The following is a 16,794-nucleotide window of genomic DNA, read 5'->3' on the forward strand; positions in this document are numbered from 1 at the left end:
TCTGAAAGGCATGCCGGTCCAAAAGAAAATCATGCCATCGGTTGTCTGTACTGTCTTCTTAATCAGCCTGCTCTTACTCGACCAATCACTGCAGAAACAGGGGGCCACTGTTGCAGGTGAGAAACTTTTAATTACTACTACTACTACTACTACTCTACTACTACAACTAATAATAATAATGCAATTTGAAATTGCGAGTGTGGTTGCTGACGGTTGCTGACTATATTCTACAGTAAGCTAACTGTCATGTGAAGCTCGACCAATTGATTCCCTATTGATTCCCACTCCCATTGATTCCCTACTGATTCCCACTCCCATTGATTCCCTACTGATTCCATATTGATTCCCTATCCCTGTGTCCCCCTACAGCCAATGAGGGACCAGCATTCCTGGTGCGGAAAAGTTACTCTAGAAGTCTATAAAAAGTTACCCTAGAAGACGAAGTCTATAAAAAGTTACCCTAGAAGTCTATATAAAGTTACCCTAGAAGTCTATATAAAGTTACCCTAGAAGTCTATAAAGTTTCCCTAGGACTATAATGTGTTGCCCTGTTGGGCAACCACACTAATAATAATAATAACTAGAAAAGATGCAATTGGAAACTGCAGGTGTGGTTGCTGACGTGACTATATTCTGCAGTAAGCTAACTGTCTGTCTTACCATTTATATTATATATTGTGATGTCAAGTGAAGCATGACCAATCCTTTCTGATTGGATCCTTTCTATTATTGTCCAGGGTGTCCGGCCTTACATCCCAGTCCCAGATAACTTCAGTCTAAAGGTTAAAGAGGTGGAGCCACAATCTTGTGTCTATGGAGTTAATATTACTCTAATAGACCACCGGGTGTGGTTATAATGTGCAAATTTGCCTTCCCTGTGTATCTTTGGTTTCTTCCTGAAAGCTGAAAGCCTGAGTCAAAAGGCTCAATCGAAAAACACTGATTTAATGACATCATAAGATCCTCCCCTCCCCTTTTACCATACACCCAACACTGTGGGTGTGGCTAACTTCAGCTGGGTCACCACCCACCTGACAACCAGGAATACTTAATGAACTGGTGGGTGTGACCACATAGAAATAATAATTTTAACACTTTATGTAATATGTACACTTTTTTTGGAAAAAAATCGTCCTCCTAGTTTAATCATAACACCTGATCATCATGTTTTAGGGTGGGAAAAATCATGGCACCCCATCTTTAACAAAAAACAGGTTCACTTTGCTGGCAAAAAAAGGTCTCTGACCTAGAACAATAATGTGTTGCCTATAGCAACACACTAATAAAATGAAGTAATACTGCTGGATGTAATGAAGTAAAAATATATCAAATAGAAAGGTAATTAAAGAGGTGGAATGGCACGTATGATAAACTGCCTTATACTCCCCCCGGGGTCCATACTGCACGTCTATACTAGGGCCTTATATTTCCCTCCACAGTCCACACCACATCTCTTTACAGACTTGTAGATCTTCTGTTTTCCCTGAATGTTCCCTGAATGTTCAGTTCACCAGGATAGGGATGGCAGGCTTCATATGGTTCAGGTCTTTAGCAGCATTGAGGGAAATGCATTGAGGTGTGCCTCTGTGTCTGGTATGATAAACAAGTTCCCAAGACGTTTTGGTGTTGTAGCCTTAATGATTGATTGTACCTTGTGCTGTTTACATTTTCGGACTAATACAGTATTCAATCAATCAATCAATCAATCAAGGACAGAAACAGAACCACATGACCAACACAAACCCTTACTTACTGTACTCTTATGTTGTATTGCAGCTAACCCAATCAATACAATGGAGTACTAGTACCCTCTAGTGGTGTAATTTAAACAGAACCCTCAAACCCCAGTTGACTCTCTCTTTGACACCTCAGTTACTACTGTTAGCCATCCCAAATCAAAGAAAGGGAAAACAGCGCCCTCTACTGTTTTGTTCCTTTCTGCGCAGCATAGAAGTCTGTTTTTGAGAGATTACTACTGTTATGGCAAATAGAAAAACTGGTAACATTTTACTTCCCCTTTGAAAATTCCAAGGCCAAAGGGTAATTAAACTTTTTCCCTTTTAAAATGTCCTCCCAATTTTAATCAATGCCATTGCATATAGTCCCTGACACTGCCAACCCCTACAGTTTGGTCTGAGGCACCCTGCCTTTTTATGTATTTAAAGACCTTTAAATCACTTTGAAATGCTTTGCTTATGAAATGTGCCATTGTGCCACACAAATAGTAGTGGTGGAAGAAGTACTCAGATTTAAGTAAAAATAGCAATATCCCACTATATCTCTGTTAAAAGTATTGCAGTAAAAGTCTTGCATTAAAACATTTTTAAGTGTAAAGTAAATGTGAATAGATTATGAATTTAAAAGTAGCTTGTAACTAAGGTTTTCAAATAATTGTAGTGGAATTAAAATGTACAATATTTGCCTCTGATAATAGTGTGTCATAGTATAATAATGGAAATAGTCAAGTAAAGTAAAGGTGCCTCAAAGTTGTTATCAAATAGTCTGCTTAGTTACTCTCCACCACATACAAATAGACTTGTGTTTTCTCAGCCTACGGCTAATAATTATGATTATGAATTCTTGTACATGTACAGTACATGCAGACAACCAGGATGGGACTAGAGAGGATATCACCCCTACCCATGCATCTGAGCATGAAGATCGCAACATTCTTGGATACACAGGTATGATATAATCAGTGTTGGGCAATGACCAGTTACTAATATACTACTGTCATTTTATTACTTTACCCAGTAACGAGTTGTGTTATGTATTACTCAGCCAAAACAGAAATGTTATACCATATTACTAATCTAAATGGCGCCGCATTACTCGTTACAATGAACGTGATTCTTTTCTGTTTCTGAAAGAGATAGATAATGTTGTAGACGCGTTGCAACATTGCCTTGTAAAAAAATAAAAAAATAAAAAAAGCGTGCCAGTCCAAACAAAGTAATAAAAGCAACATGTAATATAATATGTAATTTAATATACCAGTAAGACGCCTAAGGGCGAAAAGCGACAAGGTCGTGTCATCTGTCTTGGCCATCTGTCTTGGCCATATATGGATTCTGTTAGTGTGGTTCTCCTAACAGGGCATCATCTGGGATACAATCCCTTTTATGCCCATATATGGAGATCCCTGACAGAATCCCTTTTATGAGAGATGAATAGAGTCCGCAACACTGGTGAATACTCAGCTCTGTTTTAGATTCCCTTTTATGCCCATATATGGAGATCCCTGCTCTGAGTATCTGACATCACTGTGGTGTCAGCTGTTTATGCCCATATATGGAGATCCCTGCTTGAGTATCTGACATCACTGTGATGTCACCTGTGATGTTTTGATGTGTCAGGGGAACCACAGTGTCAGGCATTACCCGTCCGGACGACCAAACAGACAGACACGGACAAGACTGTGACGGTTCTGACACTACAATTATACTTGATTCCAAGTAATATAATATTATTACTTTTTAAAGGAGTAATATTTAATAAGTAACATATTACTATTTTGGCCAACACTGGATATAATACAGTTTTGGACACATACAGTGTATTTCTTCATTTCATCCTTTGTAAATGTAGGCTACTGTACAGTGAGAATGTCATGCCAATATTTTATAACAAAAACACTGAAATTAAAGAGAACAGGAATCTGGCTGTTACAAATGATGTTCATTTGACTTCTTTTACAGTTACTGCACGCTATAGTTTTTGATCACACACCCAGTCTTTGTTCTGTCTGAGGGGGTGATCAAAAGGACAATGCGTTGAGAGCTTGTAGATCTGCTATTTTCACTAGTTTGGGTCCCGGGCAAACATCTAATTTCTCTTTTGGGTCAAGAGCTAAAAGGTTTTGGAACCAATGCATTATACCATACACTGTACTGTCACTGGGAGAAACCTCGCTGCAGAAGGAACTTAAAATGTGAAAACCAGGACTAAAATAATCCATCAAACATGGCTGCTATGTACACGCTGGAGTTTATCTGGGCGCAGACAATACAAACGCTCCAATGGCTGCATAGTGTACCAACAAACGGTCCAATGGCTGCATAGTGTAGGCTACTACCAACAATGGTGTGGCCAGCTGCCAGCATAATTTTCAATGTTCCCAGCCAACTCCCACCCCTTCCTCGTTGACAGAAATATGAATCTATGTATTCAATAGGTTATGCACAGCAGCCATTTTGGAGAGAAGTTGGTTCTCTTTTCTCACTTCCTTCACAGGTGTTACCAATAAATAGGCCTAAAGCTATTGAAGGCTCTGTTCTATTCTGGTCCTACAGAGTCGGGGTGCTGATATTGTGCATGTTGGCTCACTGGAAACACTCTGCTACACCAGTGGGTCTCAAAGTGTGGACCAAGGACCCTCATGGTTCCTTGGGGGTTCCAAATGACCCCTTAAAATGTGAGTAACTCTGAGAGTGCACAAATGGAACCAAATGGTCCTTTTGATTCCATTTGTACACTCTCAGAGTTATGGGGGTCCTTGATATAAAAGGTTTGAGAACCACTGTGCTATGTGAAATGGAATAGACTCAATTGAGCCTTCATTAGTATAATTGATAACACCCAACTTCTCTCCACCCACCCAAATGTGCATATAGTCCATTGAAATGTTGAACGTATGCTATTTTATCATTGTATTTTTGTTAATAAACAAATGTCACAGTAATGATGGATGGTTGATAACATAATACGGTATGTATTGTATGTATGTGATATTTTCCTTTGGTGGCACCCAACCACTAGTCAAATAAAAATCAAACCTCGTTCGAAGTGGAGCGGTGAATTTAAGCAGTTCCAGGTCTATGTTTTAGATTCTATGTGTTCTAGATATCTGAATTCTGTGTCTTAGATCTATATAACGCAGTATGTTGCAGTATCCCATCAGCCTCCATGCATCCGGGCGGAGGGGAACTCAATTCGATAGGTACCGAAATGTTGTGTAACTGCTGTGCGCACGTGTGTGTGTGTGTGTGTGTGTGTGTGTGTGTGTGTGTGTGTGTGTGTGTGTGTGTGTGTGTGTGTGTGTGTGTGTGTGTGTGTGTGTGTGTGTGTGTGTGTGTGTGTGTTTGTTTGTGTGTGTGTGTGTATGTGTGTGTGGGTGGTAAAATCGCGCATGTGCAGATCCTCTTCAAACTTGACTGGACAGACTCGTACTAGTGAGGACAGACACACTCGTAGTGAGGACAGACACACTCGTACTAGTGAGGACAGACACACTCGTACTAGTGAGGACAGACACACATTACTGCCTATAGCGGAGCTGCTGTGTTACACACACCGCTCCAAAAAGGGTCCTTGTTAAAGTCTGTCACTGAAGAAATCCTTTGACCACTGAGCCAGGGTCCCCAGGGATAGGTCAGCTCCTTTTTCCCCTCTACAACGAGATCTCTTTGCCAATATTGTCCGATTTACAAGCTCAAAGCACGTCACGTTGCTATGGTTCATACGGTTAAAGCTTATTCCTTATTCAAGACTCTGATGGCGTTTGAGAGGAGCGTTTCTCCTATTCTAGGAAACCTTCACACAGAGCCAGAATTATGCATTAGCACACAGCTCACCAAGCCTACCCCTGGAGGAAATGTCATGCCCTACAGTATCATTATACTTTCATGATATGTCCAATACATAATCATCAGCATATCTCTAACACTCTTTGCCTGAATTGACATCGCCCCCTGTGTCAAAGCAGTGTGCACCTTTTATACTTGAGCTATTCGAAAGTAGCAGATCTACAAGCTGTGACATGTTGTCAGCTAGTAATGACTAAACTGGGACATACTTTTGTTTTTATATTTAGATCATCAGCTTTAGTTCAATTGTAATGATTTAGACTCAAGTTTTGTCTTGATTTACTAATTAGCAATAGCATTCTAGCTTGATTCTCCATTAAAAACATTATGATAAACCACATTAACAGTAAGGGTCCACAGGTTACCTTTGTGGACAACAGGAGTAGTTGAAATGGACTTGATTGCAATAAAGCAGAAAGCCTGCAACACTCCAGACTAAATAAAAGTCCTTAAGGTGCACGGCTCGATAATGACATCAAAGTGAGGAAATAGCCAGCATACAATGAATGTCCTTCATGGTTTATTTTACCTCTCATGGACAGAAACAACGGACACGTTTCGACCAAGTGATCTTCCTCAGCGCTGTCAAACTGTCTGATGATCAAAATATTTGTAATAATCTTTTTTCTATCCCAGAATAAAGAAAAGTGCTATTCGATAATCTTTGCAATTCCTTTTACTGACAAATTAAGGAAAAGTCTATTAGTCATGTTGCCATATTTCACCAATGTGTGCAGACAAGAGAGGAAATGCATAGTTTGTAGGCTACACCATCCATTCCAGCTGGGGTCGGCGGGAGGGGAATGTGAAGGTATCCACCACATTTGTTATTCATATTGCATGACCTTGAGCAAGCGGGAGAGCTGCGCTGTGAGGGGCTCTGGCAAATGGGAGTGGATGGAAATACAAGAAGGGGAGGAATGCTTGATTTATACTCAGCCACACGCCATGTCACGCACTAAAAATAGACAATCTACAAGCTCGTTTTGAGCTCGTAGATCGGCTATTTTTGGTGTGTGACACTGGCGCACAACTGAGTATAAATCAGGCCCGAGATGTGGAGAGTGGAGGTATCGGCGTAGGATAATAAAACAAATTCTTCATAGGTTGTGAAAGCTCAGAGTGGTGAAAGAGGCAACTGATTTGTGCAGCTCTGTCAGCTCTTTAACATAATTATGATTATACATTTGATTTGAGTGCCTAACACGATTATCAGTCCTGCAAAATGCTACAGTGTGTTAGTATCAATCCACACCCTGTAGCACTTCAGTTATAAGACCAAAGAGCGAAAGAGAGAGAGAGAGAGAGAGAGAGAGAGAGAGGGAGAGAGAGAGAGAGGGAGAGAGGAGAGAGAGAGAGAGAGAGAGAGAGAGAGAGAGAGAGAGAGACAGAGAGAGAGAGAGAGAGAGAGAGAGAGAGATAAAGGTTAGACTTACTGTACGTTGTGATCAATAGTCAAGGCCATAAACCCCAGAATAAAATAAACGAGCTTAGTGCCTATGCGTTTCAACACTTCTTCAGGGAATATACTGTGAATACAAGTGACAGCTCAGCTCACAATAATGCTATTTTGAGCACGGGGAACAAAAATAAATAATCTTTGTGACACAGTACAACATTATAAAGCACATAATCATCAATAATTGGAAAATCACATAAATTATTAATTTCTTGATGATGTGTTCCCGTCTGCACTCTGCACCAGCTGTCTGTGTGAGAAGAGCACCTACCGTATATAGGAGACAAGGTGGTCTATATCTATTTACCAGTAGACAAATAAAGGTACCTTGCTCGATTGCAGACCACGAGGCTTGTTCAAGGATAAATTAATAGATACAACATAAAGTATGCACAATAAACTATATTCTAATTGGGACTGTCAGGTCGCAGTTACTATGAAAAGCTCCACCGGCTGTCAGTCAGACTGTCTGTCTGTCCGCCACGTCACACTTTTTCCCTACTCATATCTCCACCACCGTTGGCCCTATCAATGCCAAACTTTGCACACACACTCCTTGGATGGCAAATCACAACCTTATTTCTCACATGGCCCTCTTCTAGCGCCACCATCAGGCCGACTTTTGCAAAACACATTTTAGATTTTGGCCTAAAATCACACAAAGCACTACACAGTGTCTCTAAAGTCATGTCATCAACATCTGTCCCATTTCCCATATTCCCTCCTGATTGGCTACGATTGTCTTCTAAAGTTTGTGTATGCGACGTGGCGGTCGTTATCTCTCGATTAGGGAGTCTTACTGGTATATACTGTACAATGATTCATTAACAACAAAACAACTCAAAACAACCTACAATGCCCCTATGGCTATTTTTATTAGGGGAGAACAAAATTAAAACTGAAAGAAAGACTCAAATAGGCACAAATAGGCAATTCAAATGAAGTATACCACATGGCCAAGCATTATTGCTAGCTCCATGGATGTAACTCAGCCTTGTTATATGATATCTTTGATCTCTTGTTTTTTATACAGTATATGCCCCGAAGAAGGCTGTGAGGTGTGAAAGGTGTAGCTAAGGTGTTTTTTATTTATTAAAGGCATTTTGTATTTTATTTTTAGGTTATGACTTATTGATCACAAAGCAAAGTCTATCCTCTTGCTTTTTCTGTGCTCTTGGATTCAAAGAGCACCTGTTTGTGATACCTGCGTTCATAAAGTAGCACTCCTCAGGCAAGCTATTGGTGTTCGCTCTCTCTATATAGCACTTCAGTCATATATTTGGGATTTGAGCTTGTGTTTGGTTGAGCCTTTTTGCTGGTTGGCTCAGAGTTACTTTTGGCTTGAAAACAATAGGGTTTTAATACTTGGCATTATATGCTTAGAATCCTTGCCCTTTTATGTGATACATTGCCATGCAGTCATTTGTGTTGTTTTCTGTCCTCCTCCACCATCTGTTCCGGGGAATATAGTCCTACAGAGGCATCGTATTGTCAGGGAGACCATCTGCGAAATGTCCTGTAGAAATTATAAACTCCACACTTGGCTGTGTGTATCGCACCTGTTGTTATGTTTCTGAACACACATTCATAAACCTAGCTCCACTGTGCTGAACCCAGAGATCATATGCCTCATATTAGCCATAATGTGATTCATTTGCTCAGATGGCTCAAGAGAGCATCAGTGCATAAACTATATATAATATGATAAACGACTTATGGGTCGGAGACACTAAGAAACTGGCCCACTGCAACAGTAGAATAAGTGCGTCATATATGGTCTGTGTCTTCAGGGAATGTGATACAGAATAGTTATTCTGAAATGTAATTATACTCTTGGATAGCAGCTGTATATAATTACATTTTAATTCACTGTTAATGTGTCACATGTTCATGCTGAGAGAAATAATGGTCACTTAGTCTAATGGAGACCACTCTTTATAGACACACATGTATGGTAGTAGCATAAATGTAGCATTTCACAAGAACAGTGTCCATGAACAGACTTCATGGACCTTATGTACAGCAGCCTTTTGATATGGAACGTTCCATTCCGAATACTGATACATTTCTGATGTCATTTACTGTACTGTAGGTGTTCATATCTTATTCGTGGTAGTGAAACTGTGTATTACTTTACTTAGCTAAACATTCCAAGATGAACATCTTGACAACAAACATATTTTTAAACAAAATAACTAAATCAGTATTCTTACATTTGTTGTGTACCAATTATACAGCCATTATTTATGAGCAGAGATGTAAAGGATTATGATATTATCAGAAAAACAATATACCGGTATAGTGCATTTCCCCTTTATCTGTGTGATACAGCAGTGCTAGGTGCTGCTGACAGCTCATGTTTTACGAGTTGCTGATCATGCTGTGAAATGAATCGCTAAACACAGACCAGGGTAGATCATGATATGGTTTTACATCCATTTTGGTTGATTGATTGACATTTTTATTGACAAAAATACATATACGAACGAACATGTGTAAGAGGGTGCTGCTGTGTAGAGAATATGACAAAACAGAGAAACTTTAAGATGGACATCACGTTTCAAATGGAAGAAGTGGCCTCATTAGTCAGGTTATAATCCCTCTGGGGATGAGACTAGTGAAGTGAATGTTAATAACATGAATGTTAATGTCCCCATGAGTATTTTGATTACAGAACCGTTTGCATCTATATTTCCAGCCGTGGCAGTTAAACCCCTGGTTACCCCACCCCACCCCCCCACCCCACCCTCCCTCTCCAAACTAAAATTTGGTGATAATCACTAAGTAAATTAAAGTCATGCAAATTCAAACACCGAATAGACAAAAATGTACACATTTCACATACAGTACGTTTTTAAACATGACTTCTCACACTAAATAGAATAATAGGCTACTAATAATGATTATATTGCACAATAATGTTGTTTATAGCGATTTGCAACAGTAATATCATATTTTCTTTAATGTATTAACTCTAAGAATCAGATGGCTGTTTTACATATAAATAAATACAGGGCACCAACATGTTTTTCATCACCAAAAGTTGGGTGGCAGAATTTAACGAATTTACCGGTAACAAATGCTGAATTTGAGGATGTTTTACTGTTTCAGCAGTTTCACAGTGAATATCTCAAAGTGGGGTCCGGTTCCAGCTAAATGATAGTTAGGAACCAATGAGCCTTATGGGTATGTAGTTATTAACATTGATTTGACAGTAGGCTATAAATTGGGGTCTCAGAGATAGAAATGCCATTAAATGGGTGTCCGTAGCCTAATGCATGTCAAACTGGGGGTCCTTGAAAATAAAATGCTGCAGAATCACTGCTAGAGACGTAAACATCTTCCCTTAAGGGGGTCCCTGGCATATCTTTTAAAATAAGTACTAATAAGTGTCAATTTGTGGGTCCTCAACATGAAGAAGTTAGAGAACCATAGGCTACTGTGAACTTGTGTGAAGGCCAATGAAAGCACTGCTGGTTACTTAATAGCCAGCAGAGGGAGCGCGCGACCTTGTCACAAAAGACAGCTGACTTAAACGTCCAAGGTAACCCTATTCACTTTAGTAGGCTACACACTCTCTCATACACACAGTTCAAATTGAACTATTTTCAGCTTCAAATGATCAGTGGTGGAAAAAGTATTCACATTACTTGAGTAAAAGTATCAATACTGCAATCTAGAAATACTGTTACAAATAAAAGTCCGGAATTCAAAATGTAGGCTACTTGAAAGTAGTCTATTGGCATCAAAATGTTCTTAAATCACCAAAAGTAAAAGTACAAAATGTTGGAAAATAGCCAATCTATAAGCTTCGCTTTGTGATCTTGTAGAACTGCTATTTTCAAACAGCCTAGGTATAATAAAATAGGGCTAAAGTGGTTTACGTATGTTTTATAATTTATATCTGCAAAGTAACTAGCTAGTAACTAAAGTTTTCACATAAATGTAGTGGAGTATCCGAGTAAAAGTACAATATTTTGATCCGAGATGTAGTGGAGTAGGCTATAGTAAAAGTATTGGGAATTGGAAATAGGCCTACTCCGGTAAAGTGCAAATAATACCTCAACATTGTACCTAAGTACAGTACTCAAGTAAATATACTTAGTTACTTTACACCACTGCCTTTGACTAGAAGCATGCCAACATTGTGGAGAAACAGAGGCGCACGGCCAGCCAGCGCTAACAGGGACAACTGAACTAACACACTTTAAAAAGCATCTGTGTGACTGACTGGACTGACTGGACTCGATCGGACGCCTCTGTAGTTTGGATCCATAATAACTTACGATATCCTGCTAGGACAGATGAACCTACACTGTGTGTCTGTGTGACACGCTGTGATCCTACATGAGAGGAAACATTATCTGATGATGATCATCATCGAATGATGATGAACTATTTTCATCTGGAATTGCGGAGCAGCGGAGCTGGCCGGGACTCCAACTATAAGTGATGTTAAGAAGTGGAGCGTTCCAACAGAAGTCAGCAATAATACCACAGACTGCCCTGAACTTTAAGAGATGCGCGTTTGGAGGAAGAAAGAGACATATTTCGAGGATTTGAGCAGTATCGTCCGGTTGTAGGACGATCGCTTCTCTTCCATCCCGACATCGACATTATTTGCGCTCTGCTCTGAAGTTGAACGGAGACCGTGTGGTAGCCTATTAGGAGGGACCAAATGTAAAAGTTTCCTTTTTTTGCTTTGTCGATGAACATATTTATATTTTGTGTAGAGTTTGTGGATTAGTTCACTAATTCATACCTTCGTCTGCTCTGGAACGATGACAGCGAGTTCAATTGGGATTTACTTTCTACTGGCAATTCTTCAGATTGGTTCAGGTAAGTGTATATAATGGGCTATTGTGCGAAAATAGCAAATGTTACTGCCTGGTTCAAAAGTTTGCAAATCAGGGAATGCAGCTTGTGTTTGTGTGTTAGCCTACTTTACTTACATTAGAAATAAGAGAGAGAGAGAGAGAGAGAGAGAGAGAGAGAGAGAGAGAGAGAGAGAGAGATGAACATAGTCAAAGTTCATACGTTTCTGACTAGCCTATCCTAATTGTTCATTTTTTCTTTGTTTTCCAGCTAAGAATTAGGCTACATTACATGCCCGTGATTGCTGCTGACGTCCCATGTTTTAGCAATCAACCCCAATGGTAGAGCAATAGCCTTGTAATAATATAGGTCTACACTGTTAAGGTCTCATTCGCCATGCATTATATCACGTGCATATAAGACTGAACACAGTAGCATACTATTGAACAAGAGGACAGTGACAGTCAGGAGGACACACACAGAGTGTCATTAGGGCATAGGTCAGCAGGCTGCAGCCTGTCCTCAGTGGGTGCTGAGGTCAGGGCAGTAACAGATGAATGAGTAACAGACACATTGTGCTGCTATGTTGACATGCCATTACATCCCAGCCAGGGTGCAGCTATATAGCTGGGAGTCCTGGGACTGGACAGGTGATGATGCCTGCTGCTTAGTTGTGCATCTTGCTATAAGAATTCAGCTGATACAGTTATATGCTCTCTGTTTATAGGCATTTCAGTTTAGGCCTACTACATCCCCAACATTTGATGTTGTACCTCGGACTATACCATTCTGAGATAACATTCAACATGAATATATAGTAGCCAGTAGCCTAATAGTTATTTACGACAACTAAAATTAAACCTAAATTAATTATCCATTGCAATAGCATTTTTAATAGCATAGATATAGAGAATGCAAGCTCAAACTGTGTTTAATTGGACACATAGAAGTCCTCAAACCATTTTAATGAAATTCAATTACAATATCCTTCCAACACTGACAGAAAACAAATTAAACATATTCATGAATTCTTGGAATTTCCATAGTAGGCTACTAAAAAAAAAATAGTCTGTGTTTAATTTGAGAGTGTACAAATATGCCAATTGCCTATGTAATCGTGGGCTCTGCTCTCCCTCTGCCGCGCCTGGGGAGACAACGGACTGACCTCATGCTTCCTTCAATGCATGAGTAGTCCAAGTTGTTTCTTTTCACCTGACAGTGGGGATTTCCCGGGATGGACGTAGCGCGTGAAAGGAACACGTTATTCCAACCAGTTCCTTTCCCCTCCATCAAGCGTTAAATGAACTCTCAGCATTTTCCAGGAGGTCCTGGAGGAGGAGGTCCTATAGGGACAGTTGTTTTGAAAATGACTGTAAGCTGTCACAACCAATCTGAGAACACATTGCCCCCCTTTGTTTTTGCTTCTGGGGGCACCACCTCCTTTTTTAGTGTGGAAACAGGAACTGTATTTGGCTCCTCCCCTTTCTTAGTCCACTTCCTCCCGGGTGCTTCAGAGTTCATTCTTACTAACACTGGTAGGCAGACAAAAAAATATTTTAAACAATCTGGTATACAGTTTAACACAACTGCTGTGGCTGAGTTCGGACTAGGACCAATAGCATGAAATAGAATAACATTTAAAAGGGAAATAATATACACATCTCGCCTTCCAAAATGAGCTATCCGTTATTGATCAACAGTAGAAATTTGGGCGCTCATGCGGGGGATATGGGGACTGATTATTGGTTCGACCTCCCGTTGGTCCGACCAGAATGGGTACAAACAATTGCTGCACAGTTTGCTTGAAGCTATCTGGACTATATTTGGGCTGTCGTTGGAAACCAAATGATTGAGAATCAATATTGACAGCGCTGGAAACAGTCATTCTCTCTACAGTATGACTTTGGTTGAATGAGTACTGTCTGTACAAGTAACAGGCTGTGGGGGGGGGGGCAGATTTAAACAGAATAGTGTTGAGTCAGCAGTCAAATGGTTCAGCGGTCAGAATAAGTGGGATTGAAGATGTACACAACAGTCCCCATCTGCAGGCTATTTGAGCCATATATGTGTGTGCACTCCATAAACACACACACGTTGGCACTTGCCAACTTGTCTCCTTATCACAAAACAGATTACAGGGGGTAGTATAAGTTAGGTGTGAGCCAGAGATAGCTGGGCTCACGTAAGTGGCCTTCAATATTTGCCTCAGTTTCCCTGTATCCAGTTGTGCCTCAGAAATGTGTCTTAAATATATGAGACACGTTCTCTTTGTCTCTCCTCCTCAACAGCATCGTAAAAACAAACAACGGCCCATTAGCAGTACAGTGAGCTCACACCCAGGTGTGCCAGGTCTCCACAGCGCTGGCATCAAACCTTGTAGGGCTACCTGGTAAAGTCCCCCCCCCCCCCCCCGTATGAGTTTCATCTCTGCATAATAAATCTGCCAACAGTAATTGGATGACACGTAATAGTCTAAATGGTGCCCATTAAAACCATATGCTTATGCAGGAAGAGATTTATTCAACCCACAAATACTCATTATGCGTCCCCGGAGTGATGCAGTAACTTGATGCCAAGCAGCCCAATACCAGCCCATACCACCTTTCTGGATTGGGAAAACCATGTTTTAAAATGTGAAACAGGGTTGAATTGAGATTTGGTCTATCCGTTATACGTATCTCCTCGTCTAAATGGCTATTGCAGCCTTGACATAATGGTTTCAAAAGGAGCATATGGTTTTCCAATATCTAGATCCTCTGAGGCCTAATTTAGCGTGAGAGTAGCTCATCCGTGTACTACACTGCCAATAGCGAAATATGTTCAAGAGAAGAATAGTGGACCACAGCCTGATTCTATCCATTCATGGCGTACAGGTATTCCTTCGGGAACGGTTTCATGGAGTCACCTGGCTGTCGTGCTGGGAATAGCTCAATACAGAGCACGGTTCACATGCTGCACACATGCTTGTGCTGCTTACCGAACACTCAAGTCAGGATGTTGTTGTGACACGACACGTACGATGCACTTGCACGTACATGCACATCACGTACACATGTGGTGAATCACGCGTAACATCAGAGAGGCACTCCGCTTTTACTCTGAGACCTTGCACTTTGTAAGTCTCTGTGGATCACAAGGGCGTCTGCTAAATGTCAAAATTGTAATATGGAATGGTGGATCTTGAGTAATCTGGCCTGACTTGGGGTTGTGGGGTTTTGGGGGTGGAGGTTTGTACTGCAATGTCATCCCTAAGCTAATGAGGCTCCCTGTGGTCTAGTCTGTAGTCTTTGATGCTGACAGTGATGAGCTGAGCACCACCTCTAATGAGGAGCTCTCCTCCATGGATGATGGAGCTGACAGGACATCTTTTTACACTAACGGGGCCTTCTTTGATAAGCCTCCTTCTTCAACGAACCTTTCAGCTTCCTTCTGTTCTTCTCCTCCAGAAATAACACGGCTAATGAGGAAGAGCCGTCCGAGTCCAGTTTGCTTGGAAAGCATCTTCCACTTATGTATTTTATATTTGCTGGAAAACACCATGATGTAATGTGGGCGGAGGAAGTTGGGGAAATGGAACTAGGGGGGTTGTCACCGTCCACCCCCCTCCAGCCCACTCCACCCCCCCTTTCCACTGTATTTGTTTGTGAACTTGTATCTTGCCTGGCAGCAATTAGCTTGCAGCTTCATCCATGCTGACTGTCAGTGGTGTTAAGTAACTAAGTAAATTTACTTAAGTACTGTACTTAAGTACAATTTTGAGGTATTTGCACTTTTCTTGAGTGTTTCCAATTTCCAATACTTTTACTTCTACTCCACTACATCTCAGATGTAAATGTTGTACTTTTACTCCACTACATTTATTTGAAAACTTTAGTTACTAGTTGGCCTTATTCACGGCCTGCCCACTCAGCATCCCCCGGGTGCTGAAGTCACATTTTGAAGGGGAAAATCCTACTATAGCCTATAGAGTTAACACAGAAATCGCAGATTTAATGCAATTTCCGAATAGTAAAGTATAAAATACGGCTAGCATGATCAAGAACACAAGATAGTAAAAGGCACAAAGCATTATAATTTACTTTACCGTTCTAAATAATGATTTGTTGGCTTTAAGTCCAGCTATTTCTGTTATAGTTTCCCCTTCTAAATTGATGTCAGCACCCGGGGGATGCTGAGAAATTTGCTGAGTGGGCGGGCCGTGAATAAGGCTTGTTACAAAACATACATTAACCACTTCAGCCCTATATACATTTCGACCATTGTAAGCTTGTAGATCTGCTGTTTTCAAAAGATGTTTAGACATTTGAAAACTTGAAATGGAACATTCTGCCTAATGAGTACTTTTACTTTTGGTATTTTAAGTACATTTTGATACCAATACTTTTGTACTTTTACTCAAGTAAATGTTGAATTCCAGACTTTTACTTCTGACACTGCTGACTTTGTGTCTCTTGAAAATGTTTTTTTTTCTTTTTCATTAAAAAAGAAAAAATTATAGAAAAGGCAATTCTTCTTGAGCATATGTGTTCCTTCATCCTGGACACAGGCTCATTTCTCAGCCGTGCCGTAATGGTCTCGCAGCAATTCATCTCCTTCTCACTCTTCCCCTCAGACGTCCTGGTTTGGGATTGGTGTCTGAGGCTCTGCAGAAGGTTGTATTTTTGTTGGCCGAGTTCACCCGGAGGTGAATATGTGAGGCGATTACCGTCTCACCTTTCATTATGCTTGCTTTGCTAATGCTCACATCAAACGCACGCACGCTCACATCTTTTGCACATGGGTGAGCAGCCCATTATGGAAATATAAGTAATAACAACTGAGCTTTGTTAGACACAGGCTGTTTTGAGCAGCGGTGGAAAAAGTACTCAGATGTTTTTACTTGAGTAAAAGTATTAATACTGCAGTGTAGAAATACCCAGTTAAAAGGAAAAGTCC

At 40.5% G+C, this 16,794-nt stretch overlaps 1 protein-coding gene across 1 annotated transcript in view; it reads left to right on the top strand.

Moving 5' to 3' along the window:
• Positions 1 to 7: 7 nt before the first annotated feature.
• LOC308303956 (roundabout homolog 1-like) overlaps positions 8 to 16,794 on the top strand; it is a 160,681-nt gene continuing 143,894 nt past the window's right edge. The window contains exons 1-2 of the mRNA XM_080748501.1: positions 8 to 116; positions 2,595 to 2,684. Coding sequence (XP_080604627.1) covers positions 11 to 116; positions 2,595 to 2,684 — 196 coding nt within the window. The 5' untranslated portion in view covers positions 8 to 10. The remainder of the gene's footprint in view (positions 117 to 2,594; positions 2,685 to 16,794) is intronic.

The sequence above is a fragment of the Nannobrachium achirus genome (assembly GCF_963921795.1).
Source record: "Nannobrachium achirus genome assembly, chromosome: 19".
NCBI lineage: Eukaryota > Metazoa > Chordata > Actinopteri > Myctophiformes > Myctophidae > Nannobrachium > Nannobrachium achirus.